Below are 13,226 nucleotides of genomic sequence, written 5' to 3'. Positions count from 1 at the left end.
CGTTGGAGGAAGGTCTCTCTGACTCAAATTCTGTCTAGTTCCCAAGTTTGAGTCGGCCACTTGGGGAGACGCATCAGCCCTTATAGACAGTCTGCTCTTTTGAAAATAACTTTCTTGAAAGCTGTGTTCTTCACCTTGTATTCCTCTGCTCTGAGACATGTTATTAAGGGGAGTCCTTTTGGGAGTCCTTTGTAAACAACACTTATGTGATAGACTTATTCCTTAGGTTTTGCTGTTACTCTCGTTTTCCCTGGATTAAATTGAAGAGCATTGGTTGAGTTCTGAGTTCTGGACCCCAGCCTGGACTGGATGGGATACTGAGGCCCAGGATCTGGCTCCTCATGCCCTGAATCCCCTCTCCCACGTCTCTTGGGACTTGGTGCCCACTGCTGTCAGTAGTAGGGGTATGTGAGACAGGGCTTCTCCACGTGGGGTCCTGGGACCTCAAGCCTCAGAATTTCCATGACCGTGTGCTCCCTAATCATGCAGGTTCCCAGGCCCTCACCAAACTCCTTGAACTAGAAGCTCAGGGGTCATGCCTGGGGATCCCCATTTTAACAAGAGGCCTAATTAATTCTCCCACACACTAAAGTTTTAGAAATCTTGGTCTTCAGGTGCTTGGTGAAGGCAACACCCTCTACCATCAGGAGTTATAGAATCCTGGAGAATGCTTCAGCATAGCCTAACCGGTAGTAGAAATAGGAAGGTGAAGGTGTGTCTCTCAAACTCAGGGCCAGTCTTTTCTGCATCCGTGCCACTGCTCCCTGTGGCTTCCTCACTCCTCTGTCTGTTCCAGGGCCCTCCCTACACTCCTCTCCATCAACCTCTGCCTTCCGGAAGGTGTTCTGTGTCAGAAAGGTGCACCCTACTTTGGGTGTAACCCATGGTTGCAATTTAAGCTCCTTCAATGATAGGATTCTTTGTTAAAGGAACTGGAGGCATAGGTGAGCAGGCAGGAAAGAATACTGGGAGAAGGGGAGCCTTCCCAGGGCCTCTAAAAATCATGAGCCATCTGTTCACTGGATGACGGGGGTCAGTCCTTCAATGCAGGCTCAGGTAAATGCTCTCTATCATCGGTGAACAGGAGACCAGGAAGGAAACAGGAGGTCTCTTAGCCGGAGGGCATTGTCACAGGGTCTTGGCGTGAACTCAGGGGACATGGTCTGCCACAACCTGTGAAACATGCCCTCCCCAGGGGAGTCTGTGGGACGGTCTGTCCAAGTCAGAAATCAAGGGTCTCAGTTTTCACACCTCTCTGAGTGATGGTTTCCCCGCAGGTCCCAGCAAAGGGGACTTGACTAAGATTCTTTCTTTTCAACCTGCTTCCTCCAGACATGAGGCTGATAAGATCGTTTTGTCTCGGTGCCTCTGGGCTGTGTTCTTCCAGACTGTTTGATCCTGCAGCACTTTCAACCGGTTCTTCCCAGAGGCCCGAGACGTGGTGACTCTCACACCCCACCCCTTCTTAGATTTCATCGGATTCTACTCTCTTGGGGTGGGACCCAGGACAGCCTGCTGCTCAGTTATCCGGGCCACCACCTCACAAGAAGGTCAGCCAGGCTCTGTGCACTGGGTGCCGGGGTCCCCAGGAGATTACCAAGCAGTCAATAGGTCAGTTGATGACTTAGCTTTTGAGCGCTCTTCACTCTCCTTTTATACTGTGGCCCAGACTGATTCATGAATGTGCACAGGAGTCAGAAATCAAAAGGCCCACTTTCTGATAAAGCTGTATTGAGAAGAGTGGTTTGGTGCTGAGGCCAAACTGGGGTTCCTTCTGCTTCTCTGATCAGTTGCACTACCCTCTTCCCAGGCCCCACACCTTGTGGGAGGAGGTGGTCCTGGTACCGCCCTCCCTCACGGGACCTCTGGATGCAGGAAGGATGGAAGAGGCAAGGCTCCCCGGGAAGCAGGGCTGGCATTATTCCCAGCAGCTGGAGTAATGAACCTTCCCAAGGGGGTGCCCACTGCCCACCCCCACATTAGCTCTTGGCTGAGAGGCTGGGCTCAGAGCATGCGGCAAGACAGAGGCCACCTTGAGCATGGTCTGTGGACGCAGACGTGTGGCTTGACAATGGATCGCATTCATTTTGAGACAGCACAGGATTAGCGGCGAAACAAGATAGCTACATGGAACCTTGGGAAAATTTCAAAAGCTCTGGCAGAGTTCATGTAAAAAATTTTTCTTTCTTGTAGGAACAGATAAGATTATGGCTGGTGTTGCTGATCATCATATGCCAAACAAAGTTGCTGCACTTTCCCATAAAACAGCTGCACGGGAGAGAAATGAGGAACCTCCATGAATTCCTTGCTTAGAGCCCCCTTAGCTTTGAATCCCAGCTTGTTGGCTCTTTCAACACCCATCTCCATAACTCCACTGGGGAGACCTTGTTACCTTCTATCCCACATAAGGCGAAGGGAATTGTAATTGGACTAAATCAAGGGCCCACAGCTTCTGAAATTAAAAAATGAAAGATGAATCAAAAGTGGTCCAAAGACAGTGGCCTTTGCTGGAATGGTAGCAGCCCGACTGAGTTGCAGACGTTTAGCCACAAGGTCAGGGAACTCTTTCTTATGGACCATTTGGACAACTGAAGATTCACATTCTGAGGCAAAGGACTGATAGCAGAGGACCATGCTAGAATTTAGGTGTGGGAATTAGAGCAGTGAAGAAAATAGACCAAATCCCTGTCTTACGGAGCTAAGGTCCTTGTGGATAAAAATGGCTCACTAGGTCTCAGGCACTGTTCTGAGTATTTCACATATATTAACCCATCTGGTTCTCACACTCACCCTGAGCTTATTATCATCTCTGCATAACAAATGGGGAAACTCAGGCAGTGGGAAGTTAAGTGACTTGCCCAAGGTTACATAACCAGCAAACAGCAACTCAACCCGGTGTACATCAGTGCATCTCACACTTTAAAGTGCATATGATTCATCCAGGGAATCTGGGTTTAAAAGCAGATTCTGATCCAATAGATCTGGGTTGGGTCTCCTGCAATCCTGCACTTCTGACAAGCTCCCAGGTGACACTGATGCTGCTGGTCCATGGACCACACTTGGAGTAGTAAGGCTCTGGACCATGATGGGCATCCCTGATCTCCTGAAAACTACGGTCCTCAGAGGTCCACTTCTTTCTCATTTCGGTATTCTCTTCATTAGGACTCTGCGGTTATCGCAGCCTAGGCTTAATTGGTTGAAGATGAAAACCCATTCAAGCAAATTCAGAAGAGAGGTGGGGATGGTTGAAGGATATGCAGCTCATGCAATGCAAGGTCAGCAAATAACACGTCAGCCCTCTTGGTACCCAGAGTGCCATCAAGGTCAAGTCCTCCCACCTCCACCTTCCTCCTGCAGGTTCTGCCCTCTGCTCCATGTGCTTTACTGTTTTCCAAACACGGCTGCCCACCCCAGAGTCCACAGGCTTTTTCAACCCCAGGGCCTACAGCCACCATATGTACTCTGTTTCTTAGTTTAAATTCTTGAAGGGGGAATCTGATTGGTTGCTCTGGCAGTGAGCAGATTACAGGAGCTGTGAGTGGGGCAAATTAAGCAGGAAAGGTGATGGACGACTTGTCTGACATGTCTAATATCACACGCAAGACCAGATGTCTGCTAAGAGTTCATTCCTGGATGTCCAGATTTCTTCCTTTGAGGGGCTGTCAGAAAGAAATAGGTCATTCATTTATTTACTGGGCACCTACCAGCTGCCAGGCAGTGTGTCCCAAGATGGTGATACTGAGGTAGAAGACCAGCTTCTGGTTTTGAGGAATTTAGGTTCTACTGGGAGAGGGGTTCTTTCCCACAGAACAGAGCCCTCCTTCTGAGAACAATTAGAAATACTGAAAAAAAATCTTTATTTCAGCTTTCCTAATTATATATTTATATTTCATAAGTATATTTGTATTACATAATTACACAATTGTCTATGTGCATATGTATTTCAGCTATCTTAATTGTTCTCTGAAGGACTATATAGATAGAGTGCAGAGAAGAGCAGTGAATGAGACCAATTGTCAGAGTCGCTTAACTCTTTAAGAAATTCAGCTGTTCTTACGCAGTGCTTGTTGAGAAAAGTTATACAGAAAGTGACAGTCAGGTTGTTTAGGAGGCAAGCAGAGCCTCTGATAGAGCAGAGTTCTATCAGTGAGATGAAAATTGGAAGCGCTATAATAAATACTTGAGGCTTTCTACTGGGGATCCCTGAAGTAAGGGCAAACCAGAGAGAAACCATATCCTATAGAAACTGAAACCCAGCTTCTAAACAGTTCATATCCTCATTGGATTAGGTGATCATCCCCCTACACTAATTTCCTACGAGGAAAATAAAATTGTATCTCGAATCTACAGGATTTTCCATATATGACATCTGGCATTCAATTAAAAAATTATCAGGCACATCAAGGGACAAGATCAAAATCAAAAATGGGTAATAAAAATAAGCCTATGGGCAATGCAGATGTGAAAGATATCAGTCATGTACATTAAAATAATGTGATAAATACAGTTGAAAAATTAGATAACATGCTGGATAAATTCATCAGAGAGCTAGGATATATAAAAAGAATTAAGTGGATGATCTGTAACTGAAAAAAAATCCATAAATGAAATCTTAAATTTAAGAATGGCTTTAACAGCAGGTTAGAGACAGGTGAAGAGAAGATTAGTGATCTGTGTGGTAGATCAATGGAAGTACCCAGTGCAAGACCTGGAGAAAAATAAAGATGGAAAATTCAGAATTGGAATCCATGACAATAATAATATAAAAGTTTGTGGGAGGGGCAGTAGATAAAGTTCCAGACCATCTTTGCCATATTCCTTACCTCTCATATTGATTCAACTTTTATTCTAGCCACCTTTGTCTTGTTATTTGGGTCTTAGAGATTCTCTTCTCTAGAGCTCTTCAGTGTGGTAGCCACTGACCAAATGTAGCTATTTAAATTTAAATTAATTAAAATGAAATACAGTTACAAATTCAGTTTCTTAGTCCCATGTGGACAAGCCACATTTCACATGCTCAATAAAAACATGTGGCCAGTGGCAGCTGTATGTGCCTTGCAGACACAGAACATTTCCATCATCTCAGAAAGTTCTATTGGGCAATACTCTCATTCCCTGACATTTTACATTTTTCTGTCAGGTTAATTTTTTTGATTTTTGCCTATGATTATGTCACCCCTCTATGTGGAACCTTCCCATGTTTCCAGACTCTTTAGTATGATGTTCAAGGTTTAACACAGTGTAACTCAATTCTGTTTCCCTGACAATTGAAAGCAGGCACAGTGAATTCAGTGCTCAACCACTGACTGAAAGCAGACAAAATAATCTCAAAATCAGATGCTTGCAGCTGTGTGACTGTCTTACATGGGGAATGTGCTCAGAGCACTGACCCTGAGTCATCAGATGACCTCAGGCTTCTCTATCTAGGGATACCCAGGCAAGTACACTACATTTTGGAAAGATGTCCACTAAAATGGTAAAATAAATAATGTTTTGGTTCTTGGAATTCCCACTGGGGAACTCTTTATTTTGCAAGTATATGGGGGTGAGTGAGGCTTCTACTGGACTGAGTACCAGCAACTTAATTCCCCTCTCTGGTCTCTTACTTGTTATATGTAAGTCATTGCACTTTCCCCTGGCTTGTGGGTTGTGACAATTAAATGTGGTTTTTGCAAATATGAAAATTACTTTATAAATGTAAGTGCCATATATACCATATGATATTATTTTGGACTGAGGTGGGCCAGGTCCGTAAGCTACTCCACTTCATGCTATGCCATTTCTTTTTTGTCTTACAGTGATTTCCCTCAAAGCATCTGAAGATTCATCGTTTGAGAAAAAGAAAGAGACCTGGGCATTTTTTGAAGGTAATGATTGCTTATTTCTTTATTATAAGATGCAGCCTCACTTTTAGATAATAGGAAAGGAATAGACTTCTTAGTTTTGCCCTAATATCAAATGGTTTTCTTGCCCTAAACTTACTCAAGAGTAGGTTGGAAATCCCTGGTGGTATCAGCCCACAGATTTTGAAAAAGCAGACATGAAAGCTCCAGTCTGCATACTTTGGGGTTGTTTGTTTTGTGCCAGAATTTCTACGCCGAGGTGATATGAGGGAGGGATCTTCAAGTAATATAAAAATGCAAATTACATCTACTGTGACTAATTTTATCTCAGGTTTCTTAAGGAGTCTGGGATTCTGGAAACATCTGTAAACCTTAAGCAATTGATATTCAACCCATGTTAGCATCACTGGGGAGCTTTAAAAATGCTAATGCCTGCACCACATCTCTAGAGATTCTGATTAAGTTGTAACTTGTTAAAAGCTCTTCATGGGTTGCCAGCATGCAGCCATGACCTTAGGGAGGTGTTTTCCAAAACTGGTTCCAGACCACCAGCATCAGCATCACATCAGCATCAGCACCACTTGGAAGGCTGTTACAGATGCACTGTGTTGAGTGCCACCCTTGCTTATGGAATCAGAATCTCAGGGGGTGGTACTCAGCAATCTGGGTTTTAACAAGACCTATGAGTGATTCTGAAGTACACTCAGACTGGAGCCTTAGAGCAGTGATTCTCAACAGGAGGTGATTTTATCCCTCTAGGGAACATTTGCCAATGTCTGGATACATTTTTGGTTGCCACGACTAGCATTTTGGTGCTCCTGGCATCTATTGGGTAGAAGCCAAGGAAGCTGCTACACATCCTCCAATGCACAGGTCAGCCCTGACAACAAAGAATTATCTGCCCCCAAAAGTCAAGAGTGCCGAGGCTGAGAAAGTATATGGCCTTAGTGTATAGAAAACTCACAGAAATTGTTATTGTAAAGTAGTTGAGGATTATGACCATAAGCAATGAAAGAATGTATTTTGTGAGTTCTCAGGGAGAACCTTTGATCAGTAAAAAACAAAACAAAAACAGATTAATGTTAAGATGTGATCAAGAAACTGTGAAGGATTACATCTTGTGAAGGCATTGCATTTTTTGATGATATATGGACCTAGCCAAGAGGATCTAAGGAGACGTGTGCCTTGGGCCTTCACCATCACCTTTTGTTAATTCAATAAGTGTAGGAACTTGCCCTTGGGGGAGAGCACTTGGATTCAAACCTATGTCTTCCAGTAGCTAGTTAAAAGCAGTGGATTGAGGAACTTTCTCTCAGAAAAATGTAACCATAATTATGAACATGGTTTGCAAACCATAAGGTGTCGCTTAGGTAGGCCATTAGGATTGTTTCGTTGTGAAGTCATAAATATTGCATTTCTCGGGTTGCACTTTAACAGTGATTCTTTGTATTCCCTGCCTTTTCTTCTGCACGTTTTGTAGATGGCTTTTTCTTTACTTGATGATCTCCAAGTAAAATAATCCCCAATTCCCTCCCTTAGTCTCTCATTCAGTGAATGCCTATTTGTTAACAAAGAGATGTGTGACTTTCCTCCTCATAAAGTGAAGCAGTAGAAAAAGCAATTGATGTATCCATATTTCTGAGGCTGTCCTATGACCCAGGCACTGGGAAGAGGTGGGAGTCTGGAGATGTCCTGGGGGCTCCCTAAGGTAGGCCACTGGCAGATGTGACAGCAGGAGCCCTGTTTATCATCAGATGCATAAGGATATCATGGGGGGGTTGTTAGTAACCCAGACTCTGGGCTGCCCCCCTACCCTGCCCCATCCCCTGCCAAGAATCTGATTATTATATTTAGGAAGAGATAAAAGAATTTGCACTTCATCAGGGCTTGAGGTGTTTCTGGTGCAAGTGATCCAAGAACTGTTTGAAAATGCTGTGGTACAAAACCCAAGACTTTATATATTTGGCAGGATTGTAACATTTAAAAGTCCACACACACCTTGTGGCACAATCAGCATCTCTAAAACACTTTGTATAATTAATGATATTTTTAAATTGATGTGTAGCTACAGAATATCAGGGTTATTCTCGATCTAACTCGACACAAAATCTGTAGGCCAACATGCACTGTCTTCTCAACACAGAGAATTGGGTCCCTTCAGGAAGGCTGAATTGGAATTCTCACTGTGTATCCTGCCTCAGAGCAGCTGTGTCCAAAGTGCTTTTTCTCTGTGATTTCAGCAGCAGCAGCGGCAGCAGCATCTATGGGTTTTGCTTTTTTAACCCAGCCACAGCGTTGGCGAGGTCAGGGATACAGTTGAAATTCCCCAGCGCCTGATCCCAGGCCTTTGCCCTTTTGTTCCTGGATGGGAGAGCTGCGGCAGGGCTTGAGGACGGATATCCATCCTCCTGGGGCTTAGCTCGGCCTGGCTGTGTGCCTGCAGCACAATAAAAAAGCATTGTCAGTTCTCTTGGTGAGACGCTGGAATGAGTTAAAATCCCTCAAGGCTATTGCTCAGGTATTTCTCCCTGAGCAAGATGTTATCACCGGCTGGATAAAAAAATTAGTAGAATTACGAGGTTTTCTCAACATAACTGTGATCTAGGTATTTGTCGTTGCCCTGGAAATGTAGAGGATGGACATTGACCTTCTGGATTTAGTGGTCCGGGGGGAGTTGGGTTCCTTCCCTGTGCTGAGGAATGCTGGGGTCACTGGGTTTCAAAGCAGCTCTGAATACTCCAGCCGGCCTCAGGGTTGCCGGGCAAGAGGTGTGCAGGCTGCCTTTCACGGGGACCGCTCTGCCTGGCATGGCCTGGCTTTCTGGGAGGGTGGGAGCTGGCATGCAGACATTGTGCACCCCGTCTTGGCCTCCCTGCCACGTGCACATCGCTCCAGCCTGCTGGCCCCACCATCTGCTTCAGGGAGGCTCCAGGCTGGGGGCAGCAGGGAGATAACTTTCTGCATGGCGGCTTGCAATTGAGTCCAACGAAGCAATGTCTTTGGAAGTCCAATGGCAGAAGACGAAACTGCAAGTGAATTTGGAGAATATAACAAGATTTTTAGAATTATTTTGAGTGTTCAGTGTTCTGTGGTATTTTAAAAGCTAAGCCCAGATTTGGTTAAGTGCAGATGTTTTGTTCAATTTGAACCTGAAGGTTTGGATTCAGCCTCTGGACAAGAATTGTTTGGCTGGGTCTGAGTTTGAAAACCTCTGGCCCACATTTATAATTAGAGAGGTGTTTACATAAAAGGTAAAGGAAAAGACGGAAGATAGGGCAACGTTGGGCCAGTATTCCAGCCTGAGAACGACATCTGGAGCTGCACTGTGGCTGCCTGTGTCACCGGGGCAGAGCTTGGCTCTAGCCTGCTGGCAAAATGTATCCCTGGAGTGTTGGGAGTTTGTGACCCCCGCTCAAATGGCTCAGGGTTTAACCTTTGTTTTCAGAGAAAGGGGAGGTGGTTTTAGCATTCTGAGTAGATACAACAGGGAGATTGCCTTTGTGCAGCAAAGGAATGCTTGGAACAGAGGAAAAGGTCAGAACCTTGGGGTAGTGGCTGCTGCCCAATCCAGGGAAACTCAGGTGTTCTTCTTGAGTTTTTCCTCCTCCTACAAGGTGACACTTTTTAATGTTCTTGTGGCTTCAAGAATACAATAGAGCAGGCATGATCCATCCTAGGCCTGTGGGGACCCACATGCGGGCGGCTGGTGCCTGCTGGCCGGTGTCCACAGCCTGGAGGGCCTGTGTGCTTGGCAGCGTAGCTGAACCTTCCAGACAGGCCAGATGTTTTATGACTGCAGCTGTGGCTCCCTGTGGCGAGCCCCCTCTGTGCGCGTTGAGGAGGCTGTGATCTGAAACCATCATGTGGGCCTCCTGGTGCCCCTTGCCTCCTGCCTGAGGGTGGGCCACAGATGTCTGCAGCATGCTTCTGGGGACACTCGTGGGAGAGTCTCGCTGCGGCCTTGTTCCCCCTTTGGTTCCTGCAGTCCCGAAACCAAAGAGAGAGTTCTGATGAAGAGGGGAGCTCGTGGGTTAGGTCGCTTCGCTCCAGCAGTGCAGAAACTTTAGGAAGATAGTTCTTCTCTCCATCCCAAGACTGAAGCCAAATTGCTGTTGCCTTTTGGTCCCGGGGCCCGAATCTCTGGAATCCTTTTGAGGCAGATGCTGCGCCCACCAGCCCCCGTTCTGTCTGCCTGGCACTGTGACCACATTGTTTCCCAGCCTCTGGTGCCAGAAATGGCTCTGCAGTCCTGTTCCCAGAATAGTTTGTTCAACAGTATGTAAATCCAGGACTGGCCTTATGTTCTCCGTGTTCTGTCCTGTCCTGTATCCTGTCCTGAGTCCCAGTCTGTGACCTTGCTCTGTCCCTTGGAATTTCATGTTGTTTAAATGGAGGCCCAAGCCTGTCTCCTAACTGACCACCTGCAGAGTTCTCTACCGTATTAGTTTGCAAGGCCCACACATCCGAGACACAGGCATCTATTTAGAAAGGCAGTTTTGATCTCAGTTACAGGAGAGAGTTTTCTCTATTTCTATCTAGTCTCCTCATACCCCATGGAGCTCCTCGACCCCTGTAACCTGGCTTTGTCCCTCCCATCACACTGAACGGGCTTTCCTCCAGGACTTTTCCAGTAGCTTCCTAGTGGGAAATCCCAATGGGGGTTTTCCAGTAGCCATGATGCTGTTAGAGAATCTTTCTTACAGCATTCTACTCTCTTGGCTTCTAGAACTCTCACTGGGTCCTCCTCGGCTCTTGTGACTGGCTCCTGGCTCCTGCTTTCTTTGTAGGATACCCTTTCTTGCTCCCACCCACCTGCTCTGTTCCCTAAATATTAGTGCAAGTGCTCCCTTCACCTGCAACCTTGTCCTATTGTGTTTTCTACTTAGTTTATTTTTAGTCCAGGCTTCTAAGTTGCCTTCTAAGAAACCTACTCGAACTAGCTTAAGTGAATATGCTGGCTGAACCTGAGACCAAGGGAGGCGCTCCAGGGGCAGGGACATCCCCGGGCCTCCCAGGGGAATCCGAGATGTCTGATTCCATCCCATTCCCCCTCCTTCCCTCTCCTTGACCATATAGCCTTACCTGCTTCTCCAGGCTCGCCGTGGGAGCCAGCCACCCCAGTAGGCTTACTGCTTGCTTTTTCAGCTTAAGCACTTAATCAGCTGCTTCTCTAGGTCCTGAGTGCATTCTTGCTGACTCAGTAATTCCACTTCTAGGAACTTTAATCTTGAGAACACAGTGTGAGAGACTCATTAAGGTTTAAGGTTGTGAATACTCACCGTAGAATCATTTATTATAGGGAAGGTCGGAACACTTTGAGTAGCCAATGATAAGATATTAAGTCTCTCAGGATGATGTATTACTTTTATCGTAGTTTTCAAAATTAAAATCACTTTTTGAAGAGAGCATAATGAGAAAATGAAATTTAAATAAAAAGAAAGATATAAAACAGTATGATCTTAATTTAAAAATTATACATATACATCATAAAGTACAGCAGTAGTTAACTCAAAGTGATGGATGGCTGATGACTTTTTTTCTCTCTCTATTTTTATTCTCTCTCTGTATTTTTGCATTGTCTGTGTTATTTTAACTACAACTCACCACAGAGGTCTAGTCCTCTGGGAAGCCCCTCCAACCTCCCCAACCGGGATGGGTCCCTCTTCTGCATGTTTCTGGTTCTGGACACGTATTTCTATGGTTCAGGTACCATGCAGCCCTCTGCTTTCTTGACGAGAAGACCTTTGGATGTTCATCATTATATTTCTTGTACCTAAGAGCAGGCTGAATATGTCTGTTGGCTAAAGAAATTTATCAGCAGAGAAACATTTTTGCTAAGTTCAAACATTTACTAAGTTCAAATATCTGCAGCCTTTTGCTTCATAGAAGATTAAAATAATGATTCTAGCTTCCCTTTTGCTTTCTTAGCAGTTTGGGCATCGTATCAATCAGATTGGTGACACAGTTGATCACTAGAGTTTAAGAAATGGATGTATATTGTTATGGTCTGAATGTTCGTGTCCCCTAAAATTCATATGTTGAAATCCTAACCCCTAATGTGATGGCATCAGGAGGTAGGACCTTTGGGAGGTGATTAGGTAATGAGCAGGATTACCTCATGAATGGGATTAGGGTCCTTATAAGAAGGGATCCTTGAGAGCTTGCTTGCTTGCTCTCTGTTCTCCTCCACGTGAGGATACCAACAGAAGACGTCTCCAAACCAGGAATAGAGTCCTTACCAGACACTGCACCTGCCAGTGCCTTGATCTTGAACTTCCTAGTCTCTAGGACTGTGAGATATAAATGTTTGTCGTCTAAGTCACCCCGTCTATGGTATTTTGTTATAGCAGCCTAAACTAAGATATACATGAACATGATTGAATCATTGGAACGTAAAACAAACTTATTTTGAGATAATTGTAGATTAACATGTATTTCTAACAAGTAATGCAGAGAGATTCCTTGTACCAGTTGGTACCCTTTTATCCAATTTCTCCCAATGGTATCATCTTGCAAAACTGTAGTATAACATTGCAACCAGGATATTGACATTGATATAGCCGAGATACAGAACATTCCCATCACTACAAGGGTCCCTAATAGCAAGACCCATTTTTCTCCCGTCTGTTCCCTCCTTAACCCCTGGCAACCACTAATCTGTTCTCCATTTCTATCATTTTGTCATTCCAAAAACGTTGTATAAATAAAATCATACAGTATGTAATTTGGGGGGATTTTTTTTCCACTCAATATAACGCTTTGTGCAATAATTCATCCCCTTCTGTTGCTGAGAAGTGTTTCATGGTGTGGATGGACCACAGTTTGTTTACCCATTCACACACTGAAGGACATCTGGGCCGTTTCCAGTTTTTGGTTATTAGGAATAAAATTGCTACAAACATACACATACAGGTTTTTGTGTGAACTTAAGTTTTCATTTCTCTGGACAAATGCCCCAGAGAGCAGTTGGTGAGTTGCATGATAGTCATAGGTGTATCTTTTAAGGAACTGCCAAACTGTTTTTCCAGAGTGGCCGTACCATTTTACATTCTCACCAGCCATGTCTTATCTGTATCTTTGTCAGTGTTTGGTATTGTCCTAGTTTTTATTTTAGCTGTTCTGATAGGTATTATCCCAACATATGGGATATCTCATTCTTCATATGGGTATTTATAGAGCAAAGTTTTCAATTTTGAGGAAATCTAATTTTTCTAATTTATCAAGTTTTCCTTATATGGATGGTGCTTTTGGTGTCAAGTCTAAAAATTCTCTGCTTAGTCCTAGATCTCAAAGATTTTTCTTCTATGTTTTTTTCCAGAAGTTTTCTTGTTTCTGTTTTACATTTAGGCTTGTGGTTCATTTTGAGTTGAGTTTTGATAATGT

At 44.5% G+C, this 13,226-nt stretch overlaps 1 protein-coding gene across 3 annotated transcripts in view; it reads left to right on the top strand.

Moving 5' to 3' along the window:
- VSTM4 (V-set and transmembrane domain containing 4) overlaps nucleotides 1-13,226 on the top strand; it is a gene marked incomplete at both ends in the record, with an annotated part of 88,956 nt that overhangs the window by 17,679 nt on the left and 58,051 nt on the right. For all 3 annotated transcript variants that reach the window (XM_079702426.1, XM_079702425.1, XM_079702424.1), the window contains one exon: nucleotides 5,799-5,867. In XM_079702426.1, coding sequence (XP_079558552.1) covers nucleotides 5,799-5,867 — 69 coding nt within the window. The remainder of the gene's footprint in view (nucleotides 1-5,798; nucleotides 5,868-13,226) is intronic.

The sequence above is a fragment of the Hyperoodon ampullatus genome (genome assembly GCF_949752795.1).
Source record: "Hyperoodon ampullatus genome assembly, chromosome: 1".
NCBI classification, from domain to species: Eukaryota; Metazoa; Chordata; class Mammalia; order Artiodactyla; family Ziphiidae; genus Hyperoodon; species Hyperoodon ampullatus.
The sequence above is the reverse complement of the archived record's forward strand: the minus strand, read 5'-3'. Positions and strand labels throughout refer to the sequence as shown.